The sequence below is a fragment of the Acipenser ruthenus genome, chromosome 10 (assembly GCF_902713425.1).
Source record: "Acipenser ruthenus chromosome 10, fAciRut3.2 maternal haplotype, whole genome shotgun sequence".
Lineage (NCBI taxonomy): Eukaryota > Metazoa > Chordata > Actinopteri > Acipenseriformes > Acipenseridae > Acipenser > Acipenser ruthenus.
In genome coordinates, this window is record NC_081198.1 from 51959503 (window position 1) to 51983371 (window position 23869).

Consider the following 23869-nt stretch of genomic DNA (forward strand, 5'->3'; position numbering starts at 1 on the left):
GCAGTCGGACCGCCGTACTGCCTCCACCTCCGTGTGAAGTTCTATTCGTCGGAGCCCAATAACCTGCACGAGGAGCTCACCAGGTAAGGAGCTCTATCTGCATTGCTCTCGCCCGTTTCCCGATTTCAGATTTAACTTGTAGTACTCGCATTGCTGAGGAGCAAGGCCTCACTGAAAAGTAAATCGTGCACATAATCGCAGCTGACCCCAGCGCCCCCTGCATCCTGGGGATTTGTAAATAAATGGTGATCAAGCAGGAATTTCAGGGCTTTCAGAGGGTGTTGCTTCGCATGTGCAAGTGCTCTTGTGAAGGGATCTGGATCATGTCTGTTCAGCAGGGTCAGTGCTGTCAGCGTTTAATCAGGTGAACCAGAGGTAGCATTGAGTGAAGAAGAACTGCTTAACCCCTTAAAGGACACTAGGAATTGAGTGCTTGTTCAAACTGTTTCTTCTTAAGATAGTGACTCCAGTATCACGAGGAGGAAACTGTGGATGAGCAGATCCAACCTGTCATTACATTTTAATACCTGTTTCGTGAACCTCCTTGAAAAAAAATAGTTAGCATCATTTGTTTGGTGGGACACATATATGTCCCTTGTACCTTAAGGGTTAACCACTCACCAAAAATAACACCACCAAAGAGCCAACTGTTCCCTGATAAACGGACTGCTTTCTTAAATTTGTTCTGGTATAATGATGGTAAGATGTAAAGAAGAAAGATTGAATCTGCTGAAGCTGTGTACTGTACATCACAGACCAATGTGGGATTAATCCTTCACTGTAGTCTGCACAGCCTGGCCCCAGCACACCAGGCTGGGCAGAGGCCCTGGGAGCACATTCATTTAGCATGATTTCTACTCCTGTACAGTGCTGTGCACGAGGCTACGGGTTTGTGCAGGAATTGTATTTTCTCACTGACCAAAAACACAAGGTGCACCGAAATATCTTTATATTAATTGTTTGTCTTGCTTTAATTGTATGTAAAACTGACATGCTAACATTTTTAATATATCTATATTGCAGACAAAAGTATTTGGGCAGTTCAAAAATAAATGACAAAAACCACAGTCATTTTCTATAATTTCTAATTGTTCTAAAATAGCATACAAAAATTAATTTTCATACTTTGACAAGTATTTGGCAATCCAACATATTTAATATGAGATCCATTCATTACTAACTGTTGACAATTATCATGATTGAAAAACAACACCTGGTGATTATTATAGAATAAATAAATACATAATCATCAAGTGCTGCAAAATAAATTGGAAATTTGGGATTTCTAAAAAGCAACAAAAATGGTTAAAACTAAAGAGTATAGCAACAATCTCAAAGTGGCAGTGATGCAACTAAATGGAAAAGGAGAAACTACCAGAAAAATAGCAGAACGACTCGGTTTACCAAAAAGCACTGCGAGAACAGGAATTACTGCAACTAGCTCCAGGTGTGGAAGTCCAAGAAAGATTACTGCAAAATCTGGAAGAAGAATCGCTTGAGCCGCTATGCATAATCCTCAGGTTACTGCAAAAGATTTGACACGAGAATTGAGAGAAGAGGGTCAAGAAATTCACCAGCGAACAGTTCAGTAATATATTAAGATGAATGTCCGTGGGCAAAAACCAAGATGCAAATCTTTGTTAAAAACAACACACAAGAGAGATTGGAGTTTTCCATTGAATACTTAAAGAAGCCTGATGATTTCTTCAACTAAATTTTATGTTCAGATGAATCTAAAATAAAACTTCACCAAGAAAGCAACAATATGATTGGAGAAAGAGAGGAGAAGAATTTAAAGTAAAGTTCATCATGCCCATACATACACATTATATATATATATATATATATATATATTATATAATGTGTATGTATGAATAAATAATATGCTTTTAACTTCTTGTTTTGGCAGGTATCTATTTGTGCTGCAACTAAAGCAAGATATTCTCAGTGGAAAGTAAGTATCCAGCTTAATGTTCTCTGAAGTATTTGTTACAAAAAAAGTACTAAGATCAAAATAGAAACTGAGCACAGGAGGAGAGCTTTTGGAAGCCTCCTCAACAGTAATTCTCAGTAAAGGTAGGAGCATTAGAGGCCATCATTGAAGCACAGTAAAACAATCCATGTTGGGGTAGGAGCAGTAGAGGCTATCATTGAAGCATAGTAAAACAATCTGTGTTGTGATTCAGGTGCAGTTATTAATAACCCAGAAGTTGTCGGCCTTTTTATCGTTCAGTTTTACGGTATTGTGTTAATAGGTATGTTTGGGCACTCTACGAGTTGAGATCAGTTTAAGAAGTCAGGTTTCCTTTACTTGGGCGTTGTCGACTGGCACTCTCATGCAGCTGGCTGTACAGTGACAGGCTGGGGGGGGGGGGGGGTAATGTGCTGCTGCAGGTCTGCTGATGTGTAACAACTGTCCACAAAGCATCTCACTCCTCCGGATGTATGTGTGCTGCATTCCAAGGGTAGATAGATTGAATTTGCAGTACAATATTGTGTGTGTGTGTGTGTGTGGTATTACCAGGGCTATGGCTAACTACAATCACAACAAGGGCCTGCATCAATGTGTTTTACCAATAGACATGTTGTACAGGTTGGCTACACCTTTACCTTGTCACTGCTGTCGAAGAATATTCATGTTCTGAGCAATGAAAGTGGCCAGGGGGAGACTCTATCACGTGTGATGATCCCAACATTCTTCCAGTCCAGTCTGTGCAGCCGGCTGAACAATAAACAGGGTGCCGTGTTCCTTGGAGCACCATTCAATGTGAACCCCTCTTCCCCCTCCCTCCTTCCTTCCTTCATGCAGGTTGGAATGCCCCTTCGACACGGCAGTAGAGTTGGCAGCCTTTTCCTTGCAGGGTAAGCCTTTGATATCATATCGTTTTGTTCTGTCCTCCTGCACATTCAATCAAAGGGTCCGGTAATCCCTTTCAGGATGGAAAGGTCAGGTGGGGGGGCTCAGTAATCCTCACACTGTGGAGAATCGAATGTTCCTGCCCTGGTACCAGCCTGTCAGGAGTTGTCTTAAGGAGATCCTGAGCAGTCTCTCATCCTGCACGGAAGCAGTCTGGGGAAGCTGGCTTGAATGCAGTTGAATCGAATGTAGGGTAATTCTGTGTTTGGCAAGCCCGGAACTATAGCTGATGACTGCTATGGTGTTAATGATTTGGATTTATCCCAGTGCTTGGTTATCAGGATAAGTCAAGTCAACCCACGCACTGCATCACAAAACACCCCATTAATGCGTACATCAAAAGCAAATCCAAAATGAGAACTCTTACCACGTTTATAATAAGGTAGGCAGAGCACTTGGTAGCTAACAGGTTGGCAGCACTTTGGAGGAATTGAAACCTATTTCAATGCAGAAACGTATTTATTTTGACCCCCTTGTGAAGGAGTGTTAAGATGCTTATGTCTGAGCCATTCTCAAATATATTGAAGAAAGCGTTTGAACGAGCGCTCCATTCCTTCTGTCCCTGCAGAGGTGAACGCTAATCCCCCCTCAAACTCGATGGGGGTTTGTGTATGAATCTGCTGAAGCCAGGTCTAGAGCTGACATTTTACCATGACCGTGTTCCTGTCAGCCAAGGCAGGCTGGAACACGGGAGCAATATGCATTGCTAGGATTGCACCTAACTGCAGATAGTGTCACACATACTTGTGTAGAGAAGCTTTGCTGCTGCTGCACATGTCCTGTGTTTATCATCTGTCACTCTTCCATTCAGCCGAGCTTGGTGACTGTGATCCTGCGGAGCAGGGCCCTGAGCTGGTGTCAGAGTTCCGCTTCATTCCTGAGCAGACAGAGGACACGGAGCTGTCAATCTATGAGAAGTGGAAGGAGTGCAGGTAAGCACGCAGTACTGTAGCTGATCCTCTCTCTGTGCAGGTGGGTCGTTCTCATTGTAAGCACGCAGTACTGTAGCTGATCCTCTCTCTGTGCAGGTGGGTCGTTCTCATTGTAAGCACGCAGTACTGTAGCTGATCCTTTCTTTGTGCAGGTGGGTCGTTCTCATTGTAAGCATGCAGTATTGTAGCTGATCCTCTCTCTCTGTGCAGGTGGGTCGTTCTCATTGTAAGCACTCAGTACTGTAGCTGATCCTCTCTGTCTGTACAGGTGGGTCGTTCTCATTGTAAGCACGCAGTACTGTAGCTGAGCCTCTCTCTGTACAGGTGGGTCATTCTCATTGTAAGCACGCAGTACTGTAGCTGAGCCTCTCTCTGTACAGGTGGGTCATTCTCATTGTAAGCACGCAGTACTGTAGCTGATCCTCTCTTTGTACAGGTGGGTCGTTCTTCTTGTAAACAGGCAGTACTGTAGCTAATCCTCTCTATGCACTTCATTTCATTCTTCCCTTGCTTGCTATAATCCAGTGATTATAACCTTAGCTTTCTCTGTGACAGCCCACCCATAACTATTTTTTTTTTTTTTTCCCCACTGTCGCTTGTTAAAATGATTTATGGTAGGGATCAGGTTTTATGTCTTGAATTTAAGCACGCCTCGGCTATGGCCAACATACTTCATGCTTCATTTTTGAAGTTCCACGGTTCTCTCATAGCCGTTACATATTTCTCATTTATTTAATGGCAGGATGAGAAGTGATCCAGTCCACTCAGTGTAACCACGGTTCTGAATTCATTTAATGGCAGGATGAGAAGTGATCGAGTCCGCTCAGTGTAACCACGGTTCTGAATTCATTTAATGGCAGGATGAGAAGTGATCCAGTCCGCTCAGTGTAACCACGGTTCTGAATTCATTTAATGGCAGGATGAGAAGTGATCCAGTCCGCTCAGTGTAACCACGGTTCTGAATTCTGCAAAGTGATTCAACACGTCTTTTTCTTTGTGTTCAGCGGTCAGATGCCAGCCCAGGCTGAAATTAACTACCTAAACAAAGCGAAGTGGCTGGAGATGTATGGAGTGGACATGCACACTGTGAAGGCAAGCACATTACATTGTGTTTTTATATCATATTCAATAAAATAATACAAATATGCAAAGAGAATTAAGGAGTGTCCAGTTTTGATGATGAATTTGCAGTGGATCAGTCTTCTTTCATGTATTGAAATATTATTTATTTGTTTTACCATTGGGGTCTATTTTACTGATCTTTAAACACTGATACTCCTAATATCCCCACCATTTTGAGCTGGCGTTTTCCCTCAAGGGTAAAGGGAGTCTCAGAGAGGTGCCCTCAGGATCTACTTCTATTTAGATGATTGCAATAGCACTGCAATGAGAGTGTGTCTGAATCTGAATCCTCTTTCTCAGGCCAGAGATGGAAACGAGTACAAGTTGGGGCTGACCCCCACTGGAGTGCTGGTGTTTGAGGGAGAGACCAAGATAGGCCTGTTCTTTTGGTGAGTGGGGGGGTGGGGTATCTATGGTACCTTGTGATATGAGGAATGTGCTGAAACACATGTGTGTTGAGGGTTAGTCCAGTCGACTTGTAGTTTTCTCTGTGCTTATTAAGCATGTTCCAGCAGCTCAGTGCCCCCACCCCCTCCCACGTAGACATCCCAGCCCGGCCTGGCCCCCCACACTGTTGATAAAACCTCTGCTGGAATGTTAAGCACAACATCATCATCACAGCTAGAACAGTAAACCCAGCCATTGCTGCGGGAACACTTTGTGAAGAAGCGCCATGGGAGAAATGAAGCTGCAAAGCAGATTGATCACCTGATGACACCAGTAGAAGAGCAGTTGGCTTGGAGTTAGTTGTCTGTAAAGTGGGTGGGGAAGGGAGAAAGGGAATCCAATATATTGTTTGATAGCAGAGCATCTCAGAGTACAACTGGGGTGTTTGCGTTCCTTAAAGACAGCACAAGAAACGCAACGGTTTTCAAACATTCCAAAAGGCTGTGATTTGTGGAAGGCAGTGGCTGCAGAGCGACTGTGATAAGCACCCATGAATGTGTACATTATGAACCCAGTAAAATCTAGAAAGACAAATGTTCAAAGGCTGTTGCAGTTGTGTAGTTGAAGGCTGAACGAGGCACGCGTGATCCCTGTTTGATTTCATTTGTAATATATTCTTGCATTGTTGTTTTGTACAGGCCGAAGATAACCCGGCTGGATTTCAGGAAGCACAAGCTCACGCTCGTGGTGGTCGAGGATGATGAGCAGGTAATGCAGGAAGCTGAGCAGGTAATGTGATGTCATGTAGTGCTCCTCCTATTGTAACCCCCTCGCTCCGGTCACCGTGTGTATGTGTTGAAAGGAGATTTTTAAATGAATAATTACAGAATATAGGTAGGTACTAATCTACAGGTAAGCTACCTTGGTACCAGGTGATCTGCAGTACTCGTATCCTCAATGCTGTTAACAGTGCATCCAGCGACAGTATTGAATGTAAATAAGACCCCATTAATACCCTTTACCTGGGGAAGGACAGTACCAGAGAATTTGGATAGGCAGAGAGCTGAGAATCCCAGTTGTGCTACAGTGTGTTTTACCGTCCCTCCCTTCGTTCCTGCACAGTAACTCTAGGTTGCTTGCCGAGGCAGGAAGCCCTGGCAGCTTTTCAGCGTTGGTTAGTAAAACGCCTCCTACTATCCCCTAAGGCATGTCTGGCATCTGGAGCTGAGCTCTGAACAGTTTATAAAACGCAGAGCTGCTAACTTTTAAAGATCCGTACAGATTGGTGTTGCAGTGAGCGGCTGATTGTGTGCAGGTGTATTTCAAGAGGGGTTGGTGATGTTTATGGCTCACTTTTTATGAATGTGACCTGTGAGTGTACCCCATAGTTAGTTTTATGCAATCCAGAGAGGAATGTAGTACACATCTGAAGATTTTTTCTTTTTTTTCTTAAGAATTCCCTTGTGGTTCAATGATCTGGGCGTTGTACTGTATTTGTAAGATTGTTTGTGTTAAATTTGTACAAATTAATTTCACCTCTGTGTGAACACAAGTTCTAACAAGTATCTATCCTCACACTGTTCACAAGCTTCCCCCTCACCAGACACAATTGATAGGTACAGAATCACAGAGAAGCTCCAGTGCGAACTGGTAAACAAGTGGAATGTGTAAACGATGCCTGTGTGTGCAGAAATAGAAAAGGAAACTCCCCAAGATTGTAATGTTGTAGTCTTTCATTTAATGGGATCTACAGTGTACTGTATGTTGTTGCTCTTGGGCTATGCAACGTTATTTGTGTGCAGCCTCTGGAAGTACGAAGTGGAAGCACTGATGCTTTGAGACTGCCGAGTCCCTCTTGAACCCATGGCACTGATAATAAATAAACGCTGTGTTCTTTGGAAAGCTGCTATATCACAATGGCAGCCCCAGTACATTGTATTGTAATTCTCTGTGTACAGGGGAAAGAGCAGGAGCACACGTTTGTGTTCCGCATGGATCATCCCAAGGCTTGCAAGCACCTGTGGAAGTGTGCTGTGGAGCACCATGCCTTCTTCAGGCTGAGGGGACCTGTCCAGAAAGGCGTGGCCCGGTCCAGCTTCATTCGCATGGGGTCTCGCTTCAGATACAGGTGGGCCTTCCTGCATTTTAAAAAGGTCTGGACTCCAGATGTGTGTTTTTTGCAACTTGTTCAGAAGTAAATGTTTTATACATTTTGTGCTGCTTCTTCATTCAGTGGTAAAACGGAGTACCAGACAACGAAGGACAACAAAGCGCGGCGGTCAGCTTCATTCGAGCGCAGGCCCAGCAGGCGCTACTCCAGGAGGACCATGCAGCTCCGAGGTACACAGCTGTCGAGCCGCGAGCACGCCAGCGCTGTGAATAATGAGCGGGTCACAGGTACGCAGCTCTCGAGCACTCCAGCGCTGTGAATAATGAGGGGGTCACAGGTACGCAGCTCTCGAGCACGCCAGCGCTGTGAATAATGAGGGGACACCGAAAGGGCCTTTTAACCAACCTGTCTCTCTAACTGTGTAACGCATGTCAACCAAAAAAAATGATTTTTTTTTTATAATTACTTTCTAATTAACTATTTATTTAGTCACAATATGTCACCTGAAATGTCTTACTAATTTCAATGTCTTAGTGTTTTGATAATTTTTTTTTTTTTTTTAAATATGTGACGGACTGCTTGAAAAATAAGTATCTACAGTAAAACTTATTTATTTTTTTAATTTAATTTTATTTATTTTTTTGCCTCAGCACATCAAGGGAGCAGAAATCAAGACGCAAAGTAAGTGCTCAACTCTGCTGTACAACATGCTAGCTGATTCAGAAGACGTTGAATTGCACACTGCATAGGTCACGGGAATGTCTGTGTCTACCTGGGGATGACAGGAGGCTCAGCTAACAGACGGTTTTGCCTCAGGTTTTATGTCTCAAGTGAATTGAGTCTCAGCTGTAGGGTGAAACTGCACTTCGTGATTTATCATGAAATAAGAATTGTAGAAGCGAGTACGGATTATGTTTGTTCTTGGTCGTTTTGATACTTGGAAGGGGGGGGTGGGACTGATTTCTCTCTCAATTCAATTCAATTCAATGGTGCTTTATTGGCATGACTTACAATAGCAGGTGTTGCCAAAGCAATTATACAATATACACATGTATATATACAATGCATCATATATATATATATATATATATAACAAACTGATTTATAAAGTACAGTAAAAAAAAAAAAGTGAAAATAGTACTGTTAATGATTAAATAAATAAATAATAATCAAAGAAAATAATTAAAATAAATAATACAGTGGCTATAAGTAATGCATTTTCTTTCTCTCTCTGTGTGCCGGCTCTTTCTCTCTCGGCTCGCTCTCTCTCTCTCTCTCTCTCTCTCTCTCTCTCTCTCTCTCTCTCTCTCTCTCTCTCTCTCTCTCCCGGCTCTCTGCTGGGCCGGGGGAGTCTGCAGCCCCAGACAATGAGGCTATTCCTCTCTGCCAGGCACAGGATGTGAATTTCACTCCTACCTCTGCTACAGGACTGCATGTTCTCTGCACTCGGTTACAGTATACAAACCGCCTGCTTTTACTTTGATTTTACAGCTGTTATCTTTCTCAAAGATGTTTTACTGCACAAACATTCCATTGCCCTTACAGTTTCCAGTCGGCAGTTTGCGTGCTATTCTATTATTGACATAATTTAGAGGCAGGAGGAGGAACAGGAATAGTAGCAGCTATTAATTACAAAGTATAGCCCTGCCTTTGGTAGATGTTGTACCATTCTTTCAATAGCTCTCCTTGATGGTGTGTAAACAGCCAGGGATAGTATGGTTAAGCACATGGGCAAAGGATAATAAACAATGAATGCAGATTACCATAAAAAAGATGAACTCGCTTCTGCATTTCAAATACACGTGCCTTGGGTTTTAAATGGCTGTGTACATTAATAACAACTTTATGGTAATCTGTCTGAAGTACTCTGCAAGCCATCACTCTTTTTTGTAAACTTGTGGTGCAGTCTTCTAGAAAGTGTGATTGCGGATGAGGTTTGGTCAGTGCATCGGAAAGCTTTTTACAACTGCTCTTGCCTGCAAAGCCACTGGAAGCTTAACAGACAGAGGAGCTCCTGTGAGAAATACAGAACTCCTCTCTTCTCCTTTCAACGTGGGAAGTACAGGATGATCCTAAAGTAGCATGAAAGGGATTTGCTGCCTGTCTGTTGGGGGCAGGCGCATATAGAATCTTACAAAATATAGGATATTGTAGGAAAACAATCCAATGCCTGTATCTATCAAACAGATGTTGCAAAAGCAAGAAGTGAACAGGTAGACTGATTTACGAGGGATGAAAGGGCGGGCTCACACGCCAGGGCTCTGTGGATTACGAGGGATGAAAGGGCGGGCTCACACGCCAGGGCTCTGTGGATTACGAGGGATGAAAGGGCGGGCTGACACGCCAGGGCTATGGGCTGATTTTCAGCAGCTCAGGTTGCTCCTCTCCTGTGATCACAATAGCTAACAACATCTCATAAATTAATGTAATAGTCTGTGCTTTCTTGTTTTACAGAGCACAGAACCATGTCTTTAACCAGAACAATGGTGCAAAGGTAACGATTCATTAATATCTTAAATGTTTTGGTCTTGTCTATGCAGTATATAATTGTTCAGGTGTATACCGTACTGTGTTTTTCAGTTAATGCATTTGTGGAATATGTCCATATTGCAATTTAAATGCATTGCTGAACCTCTTTGATCAGATTATTATTTTTTTTTTTTAAAGATAATTTTATTTATTTTTTTAAAGAACTTTATGGGGTGCAAGACATCACCATAGCAACACTTTGAAAGAAACACATCTGTAGTATAGCATAGATGGGAAACCAGTTGATGCAATTCTACATGCCTCCCCCATTGTAATAGTGGTGTGTGTGTCCTATGATAGTGAATGTTCCTCTGTGCTCTCAAACTGATTTCCCCCCCCCCCCCAGGTGCTGAACAAGCGCCCCACCCTGCCTGTCGTCGCTGCAGTGCCTGCCACCCCCGTCCCACTGGAGATTGAGACCCTCCCCCGGAGCCCCGGAGCCAGCCAATCAGAGAAGATGAGGTGAGCGCCATGTGGTTTAATACAATAAGATCATGAAATGCTTCATCTGCTATCCTGCTGTCTCTAGATGCTGTTTCTCCCGAATCAGAAAGTGTGCTATCCATGTTTGTGGCAATAAGGGGGGGAAAGCAATGCTGTGTTAAGCTGTAATGAAACAGGAGACTGTAGTGTGTGACATACCAGAAGTGGTGGAGGTGATGATTCAGTCTTGAATAAGGACGCAGTCACGTCCTCAAGCTCTGCTGTCCATTGGCGTGAGTACATTGCTGCCTAGCACAATTAGTTTTCATGTGCTGTACCTGAGCAATGTGCTTTTCATCCACTTTTTTTAGGAGCTGTAAATATTAAAATAATTCCAATTCGCTTCCGCATTGTGGGAACACAAATATGGATCATGCTGTATACTGAGTCTGTCGTGATTTTTAACCACAATCCATGAGGTTTAAAGGCGAGTGCGGGAGCATGGCACAGTTGTTAGGGTGCATGCAGCATCGTTTGAGACGGATTGCAGAGACACATGCAGGTAATTCAGCTCAGTGTTGAATCGTCTTATTCTCTGCACTCTGCAACCCGCCCAGACTGAACTACAGAAGAACTGACCACCTCTTGAAATGCTACTGCTACCTTATTATTATTATTATTATTATTATTATTATTATGTGTTTTATATTTAAACCCACCTCTGTACATGTTTGTCACTCTCTTTAAACCATTAAGAGTCTTTTATGAAGGCTTATGTCAATACGTATTGTAAATGTAATTAAATATCAATTAAAAATGATTTGTTCTAGCTTGATACGACAGCAGGCATGCTCGCACTAAACCTATTTTCTTGAGACGAGGTATGTACTGCAGCACTAAATGATAAACGCTTGTCTTGATAATCCAGGTATTTCATGTTGTGTGGGGGCTGCTTCTTTGACTACTTGGCTGGCTACTCAGCTGCAGTTGCCTCTTTCTATGCTTTCAGCTGTGAATCAAATCCAGTGATGGGATGTCTCTTTGCCTTGTTGTCTCTAAAGTTGCATGTTGTTAATGGCAGACTCTGAGCTCCTGTCTCTGGTGGTGGTGTAGTTGAGGGTGTGCTTATTCTCACAGTAAATTTAAAAGCTGGTTGTTTGTTTCTCAAATGTGAAAAGAATAGATGAACCCTTTCCAGTCAAGGAATTTTTAACAGAGGCCCAAAAAGAAAGTGTGGGGTGGGGGGGGTTAGATCTGGGGATGAAACCGATGGATAGTTGTTGTCTGCTTTTGTTTTTCGATGGATTTCTCATATTCAACATGACCTATATGAGTTTTGAGCTGGAAAGGGTTATCGATTTTGAACGGTTGGGTTGCATTGGTCGTGTATGCAGGAAGCTTGCTTATGAACCCTGGAGTCGTCTGAGCTTTGATCAATCACAGGGCCGTCGATGTTCAGTGGGTTCTGCATGCCTTCATTAAATGCTGTCAATGAAACAGGTTAAGCACTCACTCCTTTCCTGTGTCTTCAAAGGGACAGTCCCTCTGTGAAGGTATTGCAAGCCACTGTCTTTTGCACAGAACTCCCTTTCTGCTGCACTGATACGGCAAAACCCAAGGTTCATTTCCAGGGTCCCGGCTCCCTCGGCAGCGCCCGGGGTTCTGGCACCCTCGGCAGCGCCCGGGCGTGGCTTCCACCAGCTCTGTGTGCAAGAGACCTTCTGGGAGATAATGATGTCCATGTACTGTAAGGGTCATGTAAGGAGTGAGTCTGCTTAAGAAAATGAAATTTGACTAACCCCCTTGTAAAATCCTGCGTGCTGGTGCTACTTTCTATCTCTCCTGATTCACAACCTATTTGAGTGCCAGCTTGCTGAAATAAATTAAATTAAATTAAAACAAATGTTGAAGCATCTGTAAGTTTGACAAATTTATTGTTAAACTGTGTTAGTTTAATAGAACCATTGTTTGTTTTTTGTATTCTTTTGAAACTTTTTTCGGCTTTCCATGATCTCAATTTCCTCCTTCTGCTGTTTTCACATCACAGCTGTGTTCTTTTAGCAGTAAAAAAGACAAGAACAAAAAGTTAAACCTTCGCATTAGCAATTTAAGTGAAGTCCCATTCACTTGTATTTCTCTTCATAAAGCACACACTGTGTATTACTTAGTGTGTAGTTTCCATGTCAAACTATAATGTTACTGACTCGCCCCAGGAAGTGTTGATGAATTATCCAATTAACCAGCAGATGACAATGTGAAGGAAGATAACACAAGCTGCCAGCCAGGGGGGCGCTTTTGATTCCTCATGGAAACCTTCTCCAAAACGGAATCGCAGGACTTGCACATGAAGCCCCCCCCACCGTCCCCCATCCCCGTCCCCGTCACTCGCATTACAAAATGTCTACCCTACTGGGACCTCTAATTTAAACAGATTCTTACAATGAAATACATCAAAATGTGCACAAGTATAAATGCTGAGATCCCAAGTTGAAATCTGACCCACTGCTTTGGTTTTATAGTAGATCATTGCCCTGTCCCTCTTCCTACCCTTTACTCTGTACTGCAGTGAACTGGGGACAGAGTCATATTTCCACTTGGCAGCCGAATGTAACAGGGTGGAGGTTGGGTGTGAACCGGAGACCCCGCGCACCGCAAGCGAGCGTCTAAACCACTGTTCGACAGAGCCGGGCTCGTCTGCATTCCTGGTTTGAGCTTTTAACTACTTCTCCTCTCACGGGTAGGGGACAGGACAGAATCCGTAACGGCAGTGTATCACACAACACTGCCTGTTGCACTCACACACACATTAGTATATTCGATCAGTTAACTGGCCTGCTTTTCTGAGTGGAAAGACTTAAAGAAATAAAAAAAACTGTAAAACATTTAGTGGCAAGTAATCTTTCTGTTGTAGTCTGTTAAAGGAACATGCTGTGTCCCTCCTTCAATACATTCCTCCTCCTTCAAGGTCTCCTCTGACCTGTCTTACTGTATTCCTGTACCTCTCACCTCCCTGCACCTCCCTCCTTCCCGAGCTAACCATGACCTCACCCCCCCATCCAGGCCTCCCTTTCACTGACGGCAGCTCCTCTCGTGAGAGCCACGGTCCAGCCAGAGCCTACCGCTGCATGTGTCTGTGAGCTCGGGGAACAATACTGGATCCAACGGTTTATGAGAAAAAAAACACAGTGTGCATTGTATTTCATGCCTAGAGAGACTGAGGTTTTGAACAGCTTTTTCAGGCCAGCTGGGTTTAAAGGTTATCAGACAATAAAGTGTGTGATGAGAGGGGAGAGGAAGGGCAGCACAGGTAAAAGGAACTCATCTCTGAAAGACATCTCTGGGCATTCCAGAACTCTCACACTATTCACAGGCTTTGGGATGTAGTTTGGGTTTTTGTTGTGTGTTTGTTTTTCATTGTGTGGAAATCTATGTAAGGGTTTCATTTGTTCGTATGTGCAGTAACTTTTTTTCTTTAATTGTAGATTTTAAAAAAAATAACAATTTAAGTAGTCTATAGAAGTAAAATATATTTTAGAAATCAATCGATGGATTTTTTAAATTGACTCCAATCCAATGAGAATTTTTTTTAAATGATCTTCAATTTTAGTCCTTTTTTATTTCTTGTATTATGAATTGTGCCTTTTTTAATAAAACATTTTTTTTGTTTTGTTAAGTAGAAACATTACACATTTTACAGACTGGTATGTTTTTATTTATTTTTTATTTTATGAAGCTGATTTGTTTCATGTTATTTTTGGTTGCAAATAATCTAGGCAGATAGACCAAGACAATGTCACACCTTGCATCAATCTGATCAAATCTTGAGCAACAATTCAGTTTACAATTGTGGGCTACACTTTAGAATAACACCTGCAAATTAATTCAGTGCTCTCTAGAATAGCAGGTATTCCTGTGGAGTTCCATGGGAATAATACAATGGCCACAGTTAAATTGGAATGAATCAAGTTATCTGTGAAACTAGAAAATGTATTTAACATTAATTAGAAAACGCTATTCAGGTGTTGTGTTTGAAAGTTTTACCCGGTTAAGTAGCTCACAAGAAACATAACTTGAGCTTTAATGAAAGTTAGATCTCTCCAAACTTTTAGTACAGAACGTGTGTTTGAAAGCGTTACAGAAGTGACTTGAATTTAATATTTGAATGAACTTGCCAGCAAAGCAGTTCAATCAGATGTCTGGTGATAATCCCAGGTGTTAAAGATGCTCATCGATTGTTCAGAAAAATTTACTGGAGCTCATTTCTCTGGTGTTCCACGTGTGGACCTCTGATCTTGTCACTCGGTGAGGTGATCAGTGATTGAGAGATGTGGAGCTCAGATCCTCCTGTCACTTGGTGAGGTGATCAGTGATTGAGAGATGTGGAGCTCAGATCCTCCTGTCACTCGTGAGGTGATCAGTGATTGAGAGATGTGGAGCTCAGATCCTCCTGTCACTTGTGAGGTGATCAGTGATTGAGAGATGTGGAGCTCAGATCCTCCTGTCACTCGTGAGGTGATCAGTGATTGAGAGATGTGGAGCTCAGATCCTCCTGTCACTTGTGAGGTGATCAGTGATTGAGAGATGTGGAGCTCAGATCCTCCTGTCACTCGTGAGGTGATCAGTGATTGAGAGATGTGGAGCTCAGATCCTCCTGTCACTCGTGAGGTGATCAGTGATTGAGAGATGTGGAGCTCAGATCCTCCTGTCACTCGTGAGGTGATCAGTGATTGAGAGATGTGGAGCTCAGATCCTCCTGTCACTCGTGAGGTGATCAGTGATTGAGAGATGTGGAGCTCAGATCCTCCTGTCACTCGTGAGGTGATCAGTGATTGAGAGATGTGGAGCTCAGATCCTCTTGTCACTTGTGAGGTGATCAGTGATTGAGAGGTGTGGAGCTCAGATCCTCCTGTCACTCGTGAGGTGATCAGTGATTGAGAGATGTGGAGCTCAGATCCTCCTGTCACTTGTGAGGTGATCAGTGATTGAGAGATGTGGAGCTCAGATCCTCCTGTCACTTGTGAGGTGATCAGTGATTGAGAGATGTGGAGCTCGGATCCTCCTGTCACTCGTGAGGTGACCAGTGATTGAGAGATGTGGAGCTCGGATCCTCCTGTCACTCGTGAGGTGATCAGTGATTGAGAGATGTGGAGCTCGGATCCTCCTGTCACTCGTGAGGTGATCAGTGATTGAGAGATGTGGAGCTCAGATCCTCCTGTCACTCGTGAGGTGATCAGTGATTGAGAGATGTGGAGCTCAGATCCTCCTGTCACTCGTGAGGTGATCAGTGATTGAGAGATGTGGAGCTCAGATCCTCTTGTCACTTGTGAGGTGATCAGTGATTGAGAGGTGTGGAGCTCAGATCCTCCTGTCACTCGTGAGGTGATCAGTGATTGAGAGATGTGGAGCTCAGATCCTCCTGTCACTTGTGAGGTGATCAGTGATTGAGAGATGTGGAGCTCAGATCCTCCTGTCACTTGTGAGGTGATCAGTGATTGAGAGATGTGGAGCTCGGATCCTCCTGTCACTCGTGAGGTGACCAGTGATTGAGAGATGTGGAGCTCGGATCCTCCTGTCACTTGTGAGGTGATCAGTGATTGAGAGATGTGGAGCTCAGATCCTCTTGTCACTTGTGAGGTGATCAGTGATTGAGATGTGCGCAGGACTGGGAGAGTTCAGCAATCTCACAAAGGAGGCGTTGATATTCATGGTGTTTGCAAGCTGCTAGACGGTTGTTATTATTATTATTATTATTATTATTATTATTGATTTGAATGTGGTACAAATTGTTAGGTGAATAGTTAACAACTGTATGAGCTGGTATGGTTTGTTGTTTTTTCTACAGAGTTAAAACCTCATTAATTTACATGATTAAATGCTCGGAATGCTGAATGCTTAACATGTGACTGCACAAACCCTATTGCCCCCTGCTGTGCATTTCCAGCACTACAAGCACATAGCCTCCCCAATGACCACAGCACCTGGGATTGAAACTGCTCTGAGCTTCAGAGTCCCGACTCTGCATGTAGCATGAATGCTGTTGAACTGGGTGCTGTGGAATCTTTCTGTATATTATTCTGCCTATACACTGTGTAATCCTGCCAACGTGTATTGAAGATCCACGCACAGAGCTTGAAGAGCGTGATGCAGGCATTGGCTCTGGTCACACATGATTCCCAGGTAAGTCAAATGTGTCATACGGGAAGGTTGGCAGGACTGTACCTTTTTAATTTACTGCAAATTCTGCAAACGAAACCTGGGAGACTGTTAATCGGTTAGCTAGTCGCACAAATAATCCAACAGCATCTGATTTGGATTTGTTTGTTTTAAATGTCTAATGATCCAAACAGCAGCGAGAGCACCAGCAGAGGCACTGAGAGCGAATGTGCAAAACACACACAGCCTGCTGCCGAGCCCAGTGTGCAAAACACACACACAGCCTGCTGCAGAGCCCAGTGCGCAAAACACACACACAGCCTGCTGCAGAGCCCAGTGCGCAAAACACAGACGCAGCCTGCTGCAGAGCCCAGTGCGCAAAACACAGACGCAGCCTGCTGCAGAGCCCAGTGCGCAAAACACAGACGCAGCCTGCTGCAGAGCCCAGTGCGCAAAACACAGACGCAGCCTGCTGCAGAGCCCAGTGCGCAAAACAGACGCAGCCTGCTGCAGAGCCCAGTGCGCAAAACACAGACGCAGCCTGCTACAGAGCCCAGTGCGCAAAACACACACAGCCTGCTGCAGAGCCCAGTGTGCAAAACACACACACAGCCTGCTGCAGAGCCCAGTGTGCAAAACACACACACAGCCTGCTGCAGAGCCCAGTGTGCAAAACACACACACAGCCTGCTGCAGAGCCCAGTGCGCAAAACACAGACGCAGCCTGCTGCAGAGCCCAGTGCGCAAAACACAGACGCAGCCTGCTGCAGAGCCCAGTGCGCAAAACAGACGCAGCCTGCTGCAGAGCCCAGTGCGCAAAACACAGACGCAGCCTGCTGCAGAGCCCAGTGCGCAAAACACAGACGCAGCCTGCTACAGAGCCCAGTGCGCAAAACACACACAGCCTGCTGCAGAGCCCAGTGTGCAAAACACACACACAGCCTGCTGCAGAGCCCAGTGTGCAAAACACACACACAGCCTGCTGCAGAGCCCAGTGTGCAAAACACACACACAGCCTGCTGCAGAGCCCAGTGTGCAAAACACACACAGCCTGCTGCAGAGCCCAGTGTGCAAAACACACACACAGCCTGCTGCAGAGCCCAGTGTGCAAAACACACACACAGCCTGCTGCAGAGCCCAGTGTGCAAAACACACACACAGCCTGCTGCAGAGCCCAGTGTGCAAAACACACACACAGCCTGCTGCAGAGCCCAGTGTGCAAAACACACACACAGCCTGCTGCAGAGCCCAGTGTGCAAAACACACACAGCCTGCTGCAGAGCCCAGTGTGCAAAACACACACAGCCTGCTGCCGAGCCCAGTGTGCAAAACACAGACACAGCCTGCTGCAGAGCCCAGTGCGCAAAACACACACACAGCCTGCTGCAGAGCCCAGTGCGCAAAACACACACACAGCCTGCTGCAGAGCCCAGTGCGCAAAACACAGACAGCCTGCTGCCGAGCCCAGTGCGCAAAACACAGACGCAGCCTGCTGCCGAGCCCAGTGCGCAAAACACAGACGCAGCCTGCTGCCGAGCCCAGTGCGCAAAACACAGACACAGCCTGCTGCAGAGCCCAGTGCGCAAAACACACACAGCCTGCTGCAGAGCCCAGTGTGCAAAACAGACACAGCCTGCTGCAGAGCCCAGTGTGCAAAACAGACACAGCCTGCTGCAGAGCCCAGTGTGCAAAACACAGACACAGCCTGCTGCAGAGCCCAGTGCGCAAAACACAGACACAGCCTGCTGCAGAGCCCAGTGCGCAAAACACAGACACAGCCTGCTGCAGAGCCCAGTGCGCAAAACACAGACACAGCCTGCTGCAGAGCCCAGTGCGCAAAACACACACACAGCCTGCTGCAGAGCCCAGTGCGCAAAACACACACACACAGCCTGCTGCAGAGCCCAGTGCGCAAAACACACACACAGCCTGCTGCAGAGCCCAGTGCGCAAAACACACACACAGCCTGCTGCAGAGCCCAGTTAATTACCTTTCAGATGACTACATAGAACAGTCATACATGCAGATTTAACAGCTATACCCTTACGTGTGTAATAATAATAATAATAATAATAATAATAATAATAATAATTGTATATTGGTATCAACCAAATATTTAACTGTGACAACTCATTTTAACCTTTTTAATGACATTTTGCTGACCATCGAGCAAGATAAATTTCACACATGGATATACATCTAACTTGAATGTGTATGAAGTAATTGCTGTAGAAGCAGTAGTCCACAGTGTGGGCTGCTGATTAATCCTGGAGTTCTTGAGCACACTATGAAAATCATTTCAAGGTGCAGGCTGCAAATTTAAAGCTACATGTAGTAATGCTACAAGAAGCCTGTAAGTTCCTAGTGGAAGGCTTTCTCAATGCCTTCTGTTAGTAGCAGTCTTTCTCAATGCCTTCTGTTAGTCATGGAATACATTCGGAGACTCAGAGTTCAAATGTTTGTCAATGTGGGAATGTCTACCAAGTTTCTTTTAGTATTCCTACATAGTTCATATTATGTAGGGCCCCTTTGTGCATTTGAAATGCGCTTCTTTGTGAATCCTGTGTCTTTGTGCACGCCTGTGTCTCTCTGCAGCTTGCCCCTGATTGCTGATTTGCTAGACAGTCAGGACCTGTTGGAGACTTGCATTGACGAGTTCATTCGGGTGCCCGTTACCATGACAACAGCAGGCATGCCTGAAGAGGAGGGCCCCAGCATGGGTGCTTCAGGGTCCAATGAAAACGCAGAAGAGAATGTGGCTTTGAGCGGTATGAGAACTTTCTCTTCTCTCCCACTCCCCCCCCCACACCCCCCCACACACACATACACACACACACACACACACACACTCGCACCCCCCCATACAGACACACTCGCACAGAATGAAAGTAAAAACAAAGACAATCTTCGAAGACTACATCTATACATTGAACTTGTGTCAAAACTACTGATTTCACTTAGAAAAAAAAAGAAAGAATGAAAAACAAGATGCACAAGTTGCAATCATTCCATTGATGGGATTAGCTGCTGCAGTACGACCTGCAGTTACTGTAATTCTTACACCATGCTGTTCTCTTCCAGTGTATGAAGATTCTGCAACACGAAGGAAGCGTTTAGAGATCGAGAGCATTGCTGTGTCTGCTGCTCCCAGGTCCAATATCAATGTCAATATGAACAGTCGGGTACGTGATTGTGTGAAGGGGCGGCGGCTGGGCATGTAGTCGTGGTTTTAAAGCTTTTAACCTCATCTCACTGACATCGGGCAGGATCTGTAACGGCAGGGCATCGCACAGCACTGCCCGCTGGTCCAGCAGGTCGGATCCTGAGCAGTGGGTATTGCAGGGTAGATCACATCTTGAGAGGCTGGGGTAAGATCAACAGGGGCTCCCATTGAACATCACTTGACATATAAGCACGATTTAGAAAGAACTACAAGTGTTACAAAATTCCCAAGAATTGTTTCTTGGAAAATAAACCACACATTCCCAACTTCCTATGCCCTGCTATTATTGCTGCTTAGCTTATAAATGTGCTAAAATTTGAATCTGCCTCTGCGTATTATCTAAATGTATTTATTTAAATTAAATAAGAATGCAGTTAATTCCTGCACCTCGTTTTCAAACAGTCATTTGTTTATTCATTTTATTGATTTTGTTTTTGCCGGCACTGCTTAAAAAAATAAAAAATAAAAAATAAAAAAAAATAGATCTAATGCTTGGGCACATTTTACAATCCCTGTAAATACTGCAGCCCCCCCAAACAACACGTTACAATCCCTGTAAATACTGCAGCCCCCCCAAACAACACGTTACAATCCCTGTAAATACTGCAGCCCCCCAAAACAACACGTTACAATCCCTGTAAATACTGCAGCCCTCCCAAACAACACGTTACAATCCCTGTAAATACTGCAGCCCCCCCAAAACAACACGTTACAATCCCTGTAAATACTGCAGCCCTCCAAAACAACACGTTACAATCCCTGTAAATACTGCAGCCCTCCAAAACAACACGTTACAATCCCTGTAAATACTGCAGCCCCCCCAAACAACACGTTACAATCCCTGTAAATACTGCAGCCCCCCCAAAACAACACGTTACAATCCCTGTAAATACTGCAGCCCCCCCAAACAACACGTTACAATCCCTGTAAATACTGCAGCCCCCCCAAAACAACACGTTACAATCCCTGTAAATACTGCAGCCCCCCCAAACAACACGTTACAATCCCTGTAAATACTGCAGCCCCCCAAAACAACACGTTACAATCCCTGTAAATACTGCAGCCCTCCAAAACAACACGTTACAATCCCTGTAAATACTGCAGCCCTCCCAAACAACACGTTACAATCCCTGTAAATACTGCAGCCCCCCCAAACAACACGTTACAATCCCTGTAAATACTGCAGCCCCCCCAAACAACACGTTACAATCCCTGTAAATACTGCAGCCCCCCCAAAACAACACGTTACAATCCCTGTAAATACTGCAGCCCTCCCAAAACAACACGTTACAATCCCTGTAAATACTGCAGCCCTCCAAAACAACACGTTACAATCCCTGTAAATACTGCAGCCCCCCCAAACAACACGTTACAATCCCTGTAAATACTGCAGCCCTCCCAAAACAACACGTTACAATCCCTGTAAATACTGCAGCCCCCCCAAACAACACGTTACAATCCCTGTAAATACTGCAGCCCCCCCAAACAACACGTTACAATCCCTGTAAATACTGCAGCCCTCCAAAACAACACGTTACAATCCCTGTAAATACTGCAGCCCCCCCCAAACAACACGTTACAATCCCTGTAAATACTGCAGCCCCCCCAAACAACACGTTACAATCCCTGTAAATACTGCCGCCCCCCCAAACAACACGTTACAATCCCTGTAAATACTGCAGCCCTCCAAAACAACACGTTACAATCCCTGTAAATACTGCAGCCCTCCCAAACAACACGTTACAATCCCTGTAAATACTGCAGCCCTCCCAAACAACACGTTACAATCCCTGTAAATACTGCAGCCCCCCCAAAACAACACGTTACAATCCCTGTAAATACTGCAGCCCTCCAAAACAACACGTTACAATCCCTGTAAATACTGCAGCCCCCCCAAAACAACACGTTACAATCCCTGTAAATACTGCAGCCCCCCCAAACAACACGTTACAATCCCTGTAAATACTGCAGCCCTCCAAAACAACACGTTACAATCCCTGTAAATACTGCAGCCCTCCAAAACAACACGTTACAATCCCTGTAAATACTGCAGCCCCCCCAAAACAACACGTTACAATCCCTGTAAATACTGCAGCCCCCCCAAACAACACGTTACAATCCCTGTAAATACTGCAGCCCCCCCAAAACAACACGTTACAATCCCTGTAAATACTGCAGCCCCCCCAAACAACACGTTACAATCCCTGTAAATACTGCAGCCCTCCAAAACAACACGTTACAATCCCTGTAAATACTGCAGCCCTCCAAAACAACACGTTACAATCCCTGTAAATACTGCAGCCCCCCCCAAACAACACGTTACAATCCCTGTAAATACTGCAGCCCCCCCAAACAACACGTTACAATCCCTGTAAATACTGCAGCCCCTCCAAAACAACACGTTACAATCCCTGTAAATACTGCAGCCCCCCCAAAACAACACGTTACAATCCCTGTAAATACTGCAGCCCCCCCAAACAACACGTTACAATCCCTGTAAATACTGCAGCCCCCCCAAACAACACGTTACAATCCCTGTAAATACTGCAGCCCCCCCAAACAACACGTTACAATCCCTGTAAATACTGCCGCCCCCCCCAAACAACACGTTACAATCCCTGTAAATACTGCAGCCCCCCCAAACAACACGTTACAATCCCTGTAAATACTGCAGCCCTCCCAAACAACACGTTACAATCCCTGTAAATACTGCAGCCCTCCCAAACAACACGTTACAATCCCTGTAAATACTGCAGCCCCTCCAAACAACACGTTACAATCCCTGTAAATACTGCAGCCCTCCAAAACAACACGTTACAATCCCTGTAAATACTGCAGCCCCCCCAAAACAACACGTTACAATCCCTGTAAATACTGCAGCCCCCCCAAACAACACGTTACAATCCCTGTAAATACTGCAGCCCCCCCAAACAACACGTTACAATCCCTGTAAATACTGCAGCCCCCCCAAACAACACGTTACAATCCCTGTAAATACTGCAGCCCCCCCAAAACAACACGTTACAATCCCTGTAAATACTGCAGCCCCCCCAAAACAACACGTTACAATCCCTGTAAATACTGCAGCCCCCCCAAACAACACGTTACAATCCCTGTAAATACTGCAGCCCTCCAAAACAACACGTTACAATCCCTGTAAATACTGCAGCCCCCCCAAAACAACACGTTACAATCCCTGTAAATACTGCAGCCCCCCAAACAACACGTTACAATCCCTGTAAATACTGCAGCCCCCCCAAAACAACACGTTACAATCCCTGTAAATACTGCAGCCCTCCAAAACAACACGTTACAATCCCTGTAAATACTGCAGCCCTCCAAAACAACACGTTACAATCCCTGTAAATACTGCAGCCCCCCCAAACAACACGTTACAATCCCTGTAAATACTGCAGCCCCCCCAAAACAACACGTTACAATCCCTGTAAATACTGCAGCCCCCCCAAAACAACACGTTACAATCCCTGTAAATACTGCAGCCCCCCCAAACAACACGTTACAATCCCTGTAAATACTGCAGCCCTCCAAAACAACACGTTACAATCCCTGTAAATACTGCAGCCCTCCAAAACAACACGTTACAATCCCTGTAAATACTGCAGCCCCCCCAAAACAACACGTTACAATCCCTGTAAATACTGCAGCCCCCCCAAAACAACACGTTACAATCCCTGTAAATACTGCAGCCCTCCAAAACAACACGTTACAATCCCTGTAAATACTGCAGCCCTCCAAAACAACACGTTACAATCCCTGTAAATACTGCAGCCCCCCCAAAACAACACGTTACAATCCCTGTAAATACTGCAGCCCCCCCAAAACAACACGTTACAATCCCTGTAAATACTGCAGCCCCCCCAAACAACACGTTACAATCCCTGTAAATACTGCAGCCCTCCAAAACAACACGTTACAATCCCTGTAAATACTGCAGCCCCCCCAAACAACACGTTACAATCCCTGTAAATACTGCAGCCCTCCCAAACAACACGTTACAATCCCTGTAAATACTGCAGCCCCCCAAAACAACACGTTACAATCCCTGTAAATAC

At 44.8% G+C, this 23869-nt stretch overlaps 1 protein-coding gene across 4 annotated transcripts in view; it reads left to right on the top strand.

Moving 5' to 3' along the window:
* Positions 1–23869, top strand: part of LOC117409204 (band 4.1-like protein 5) — a 55094-nt gene that overhangs the window by 10623 nt on the left and 20602 nt on the right. For 2 of the 4 annotated variants that reach the window (XM_059032581.1, XM_059032583.1), the window contains exons 5-18: positions 5–83; positions 1910–1954; positions 2810–2862; positions 3729–3849; positions 4854–4941; positions 5272–5360; positions 6057–6147; positions 7317–7486; positions 7592–7755; positions 8119–8149; positions 9923–9962; positions 10344–10459; positions 19169–19341; positions 19655–19755. In XM_059032581.1, coding sequence (XP_058888564.1) covers positions 5–83; positions 1910–1954; positions 2810–2862; positions 3729–3849; positions 4854–4941; positions 5272–5360; positions 6057–6147; positions 7317–7486; positions 7592–7755; positions 8119–8149; positions 9923–9962; positions 10344–10459; positions 19169–19341; positions 19655–19755 — 1361 coding nt within the window. The remainder of the gene's footprint in view (positions 1–4; positions 84–1909; positions 1955–2809; positions 2863–3728; positions 3850–4853; positions 4942–5271; positions 5361–6056; positions 6148–7316; positions 7487–7591; positions 7756–8118; positions 8150–9922; positions 9963–10343; positions 10460–19168; positions 19342–19654; positions 19756–23869) is intronic. The other 2 variants (XM_059032584.1, XM_059032582.1) reach the window with 2 other exon arrangements.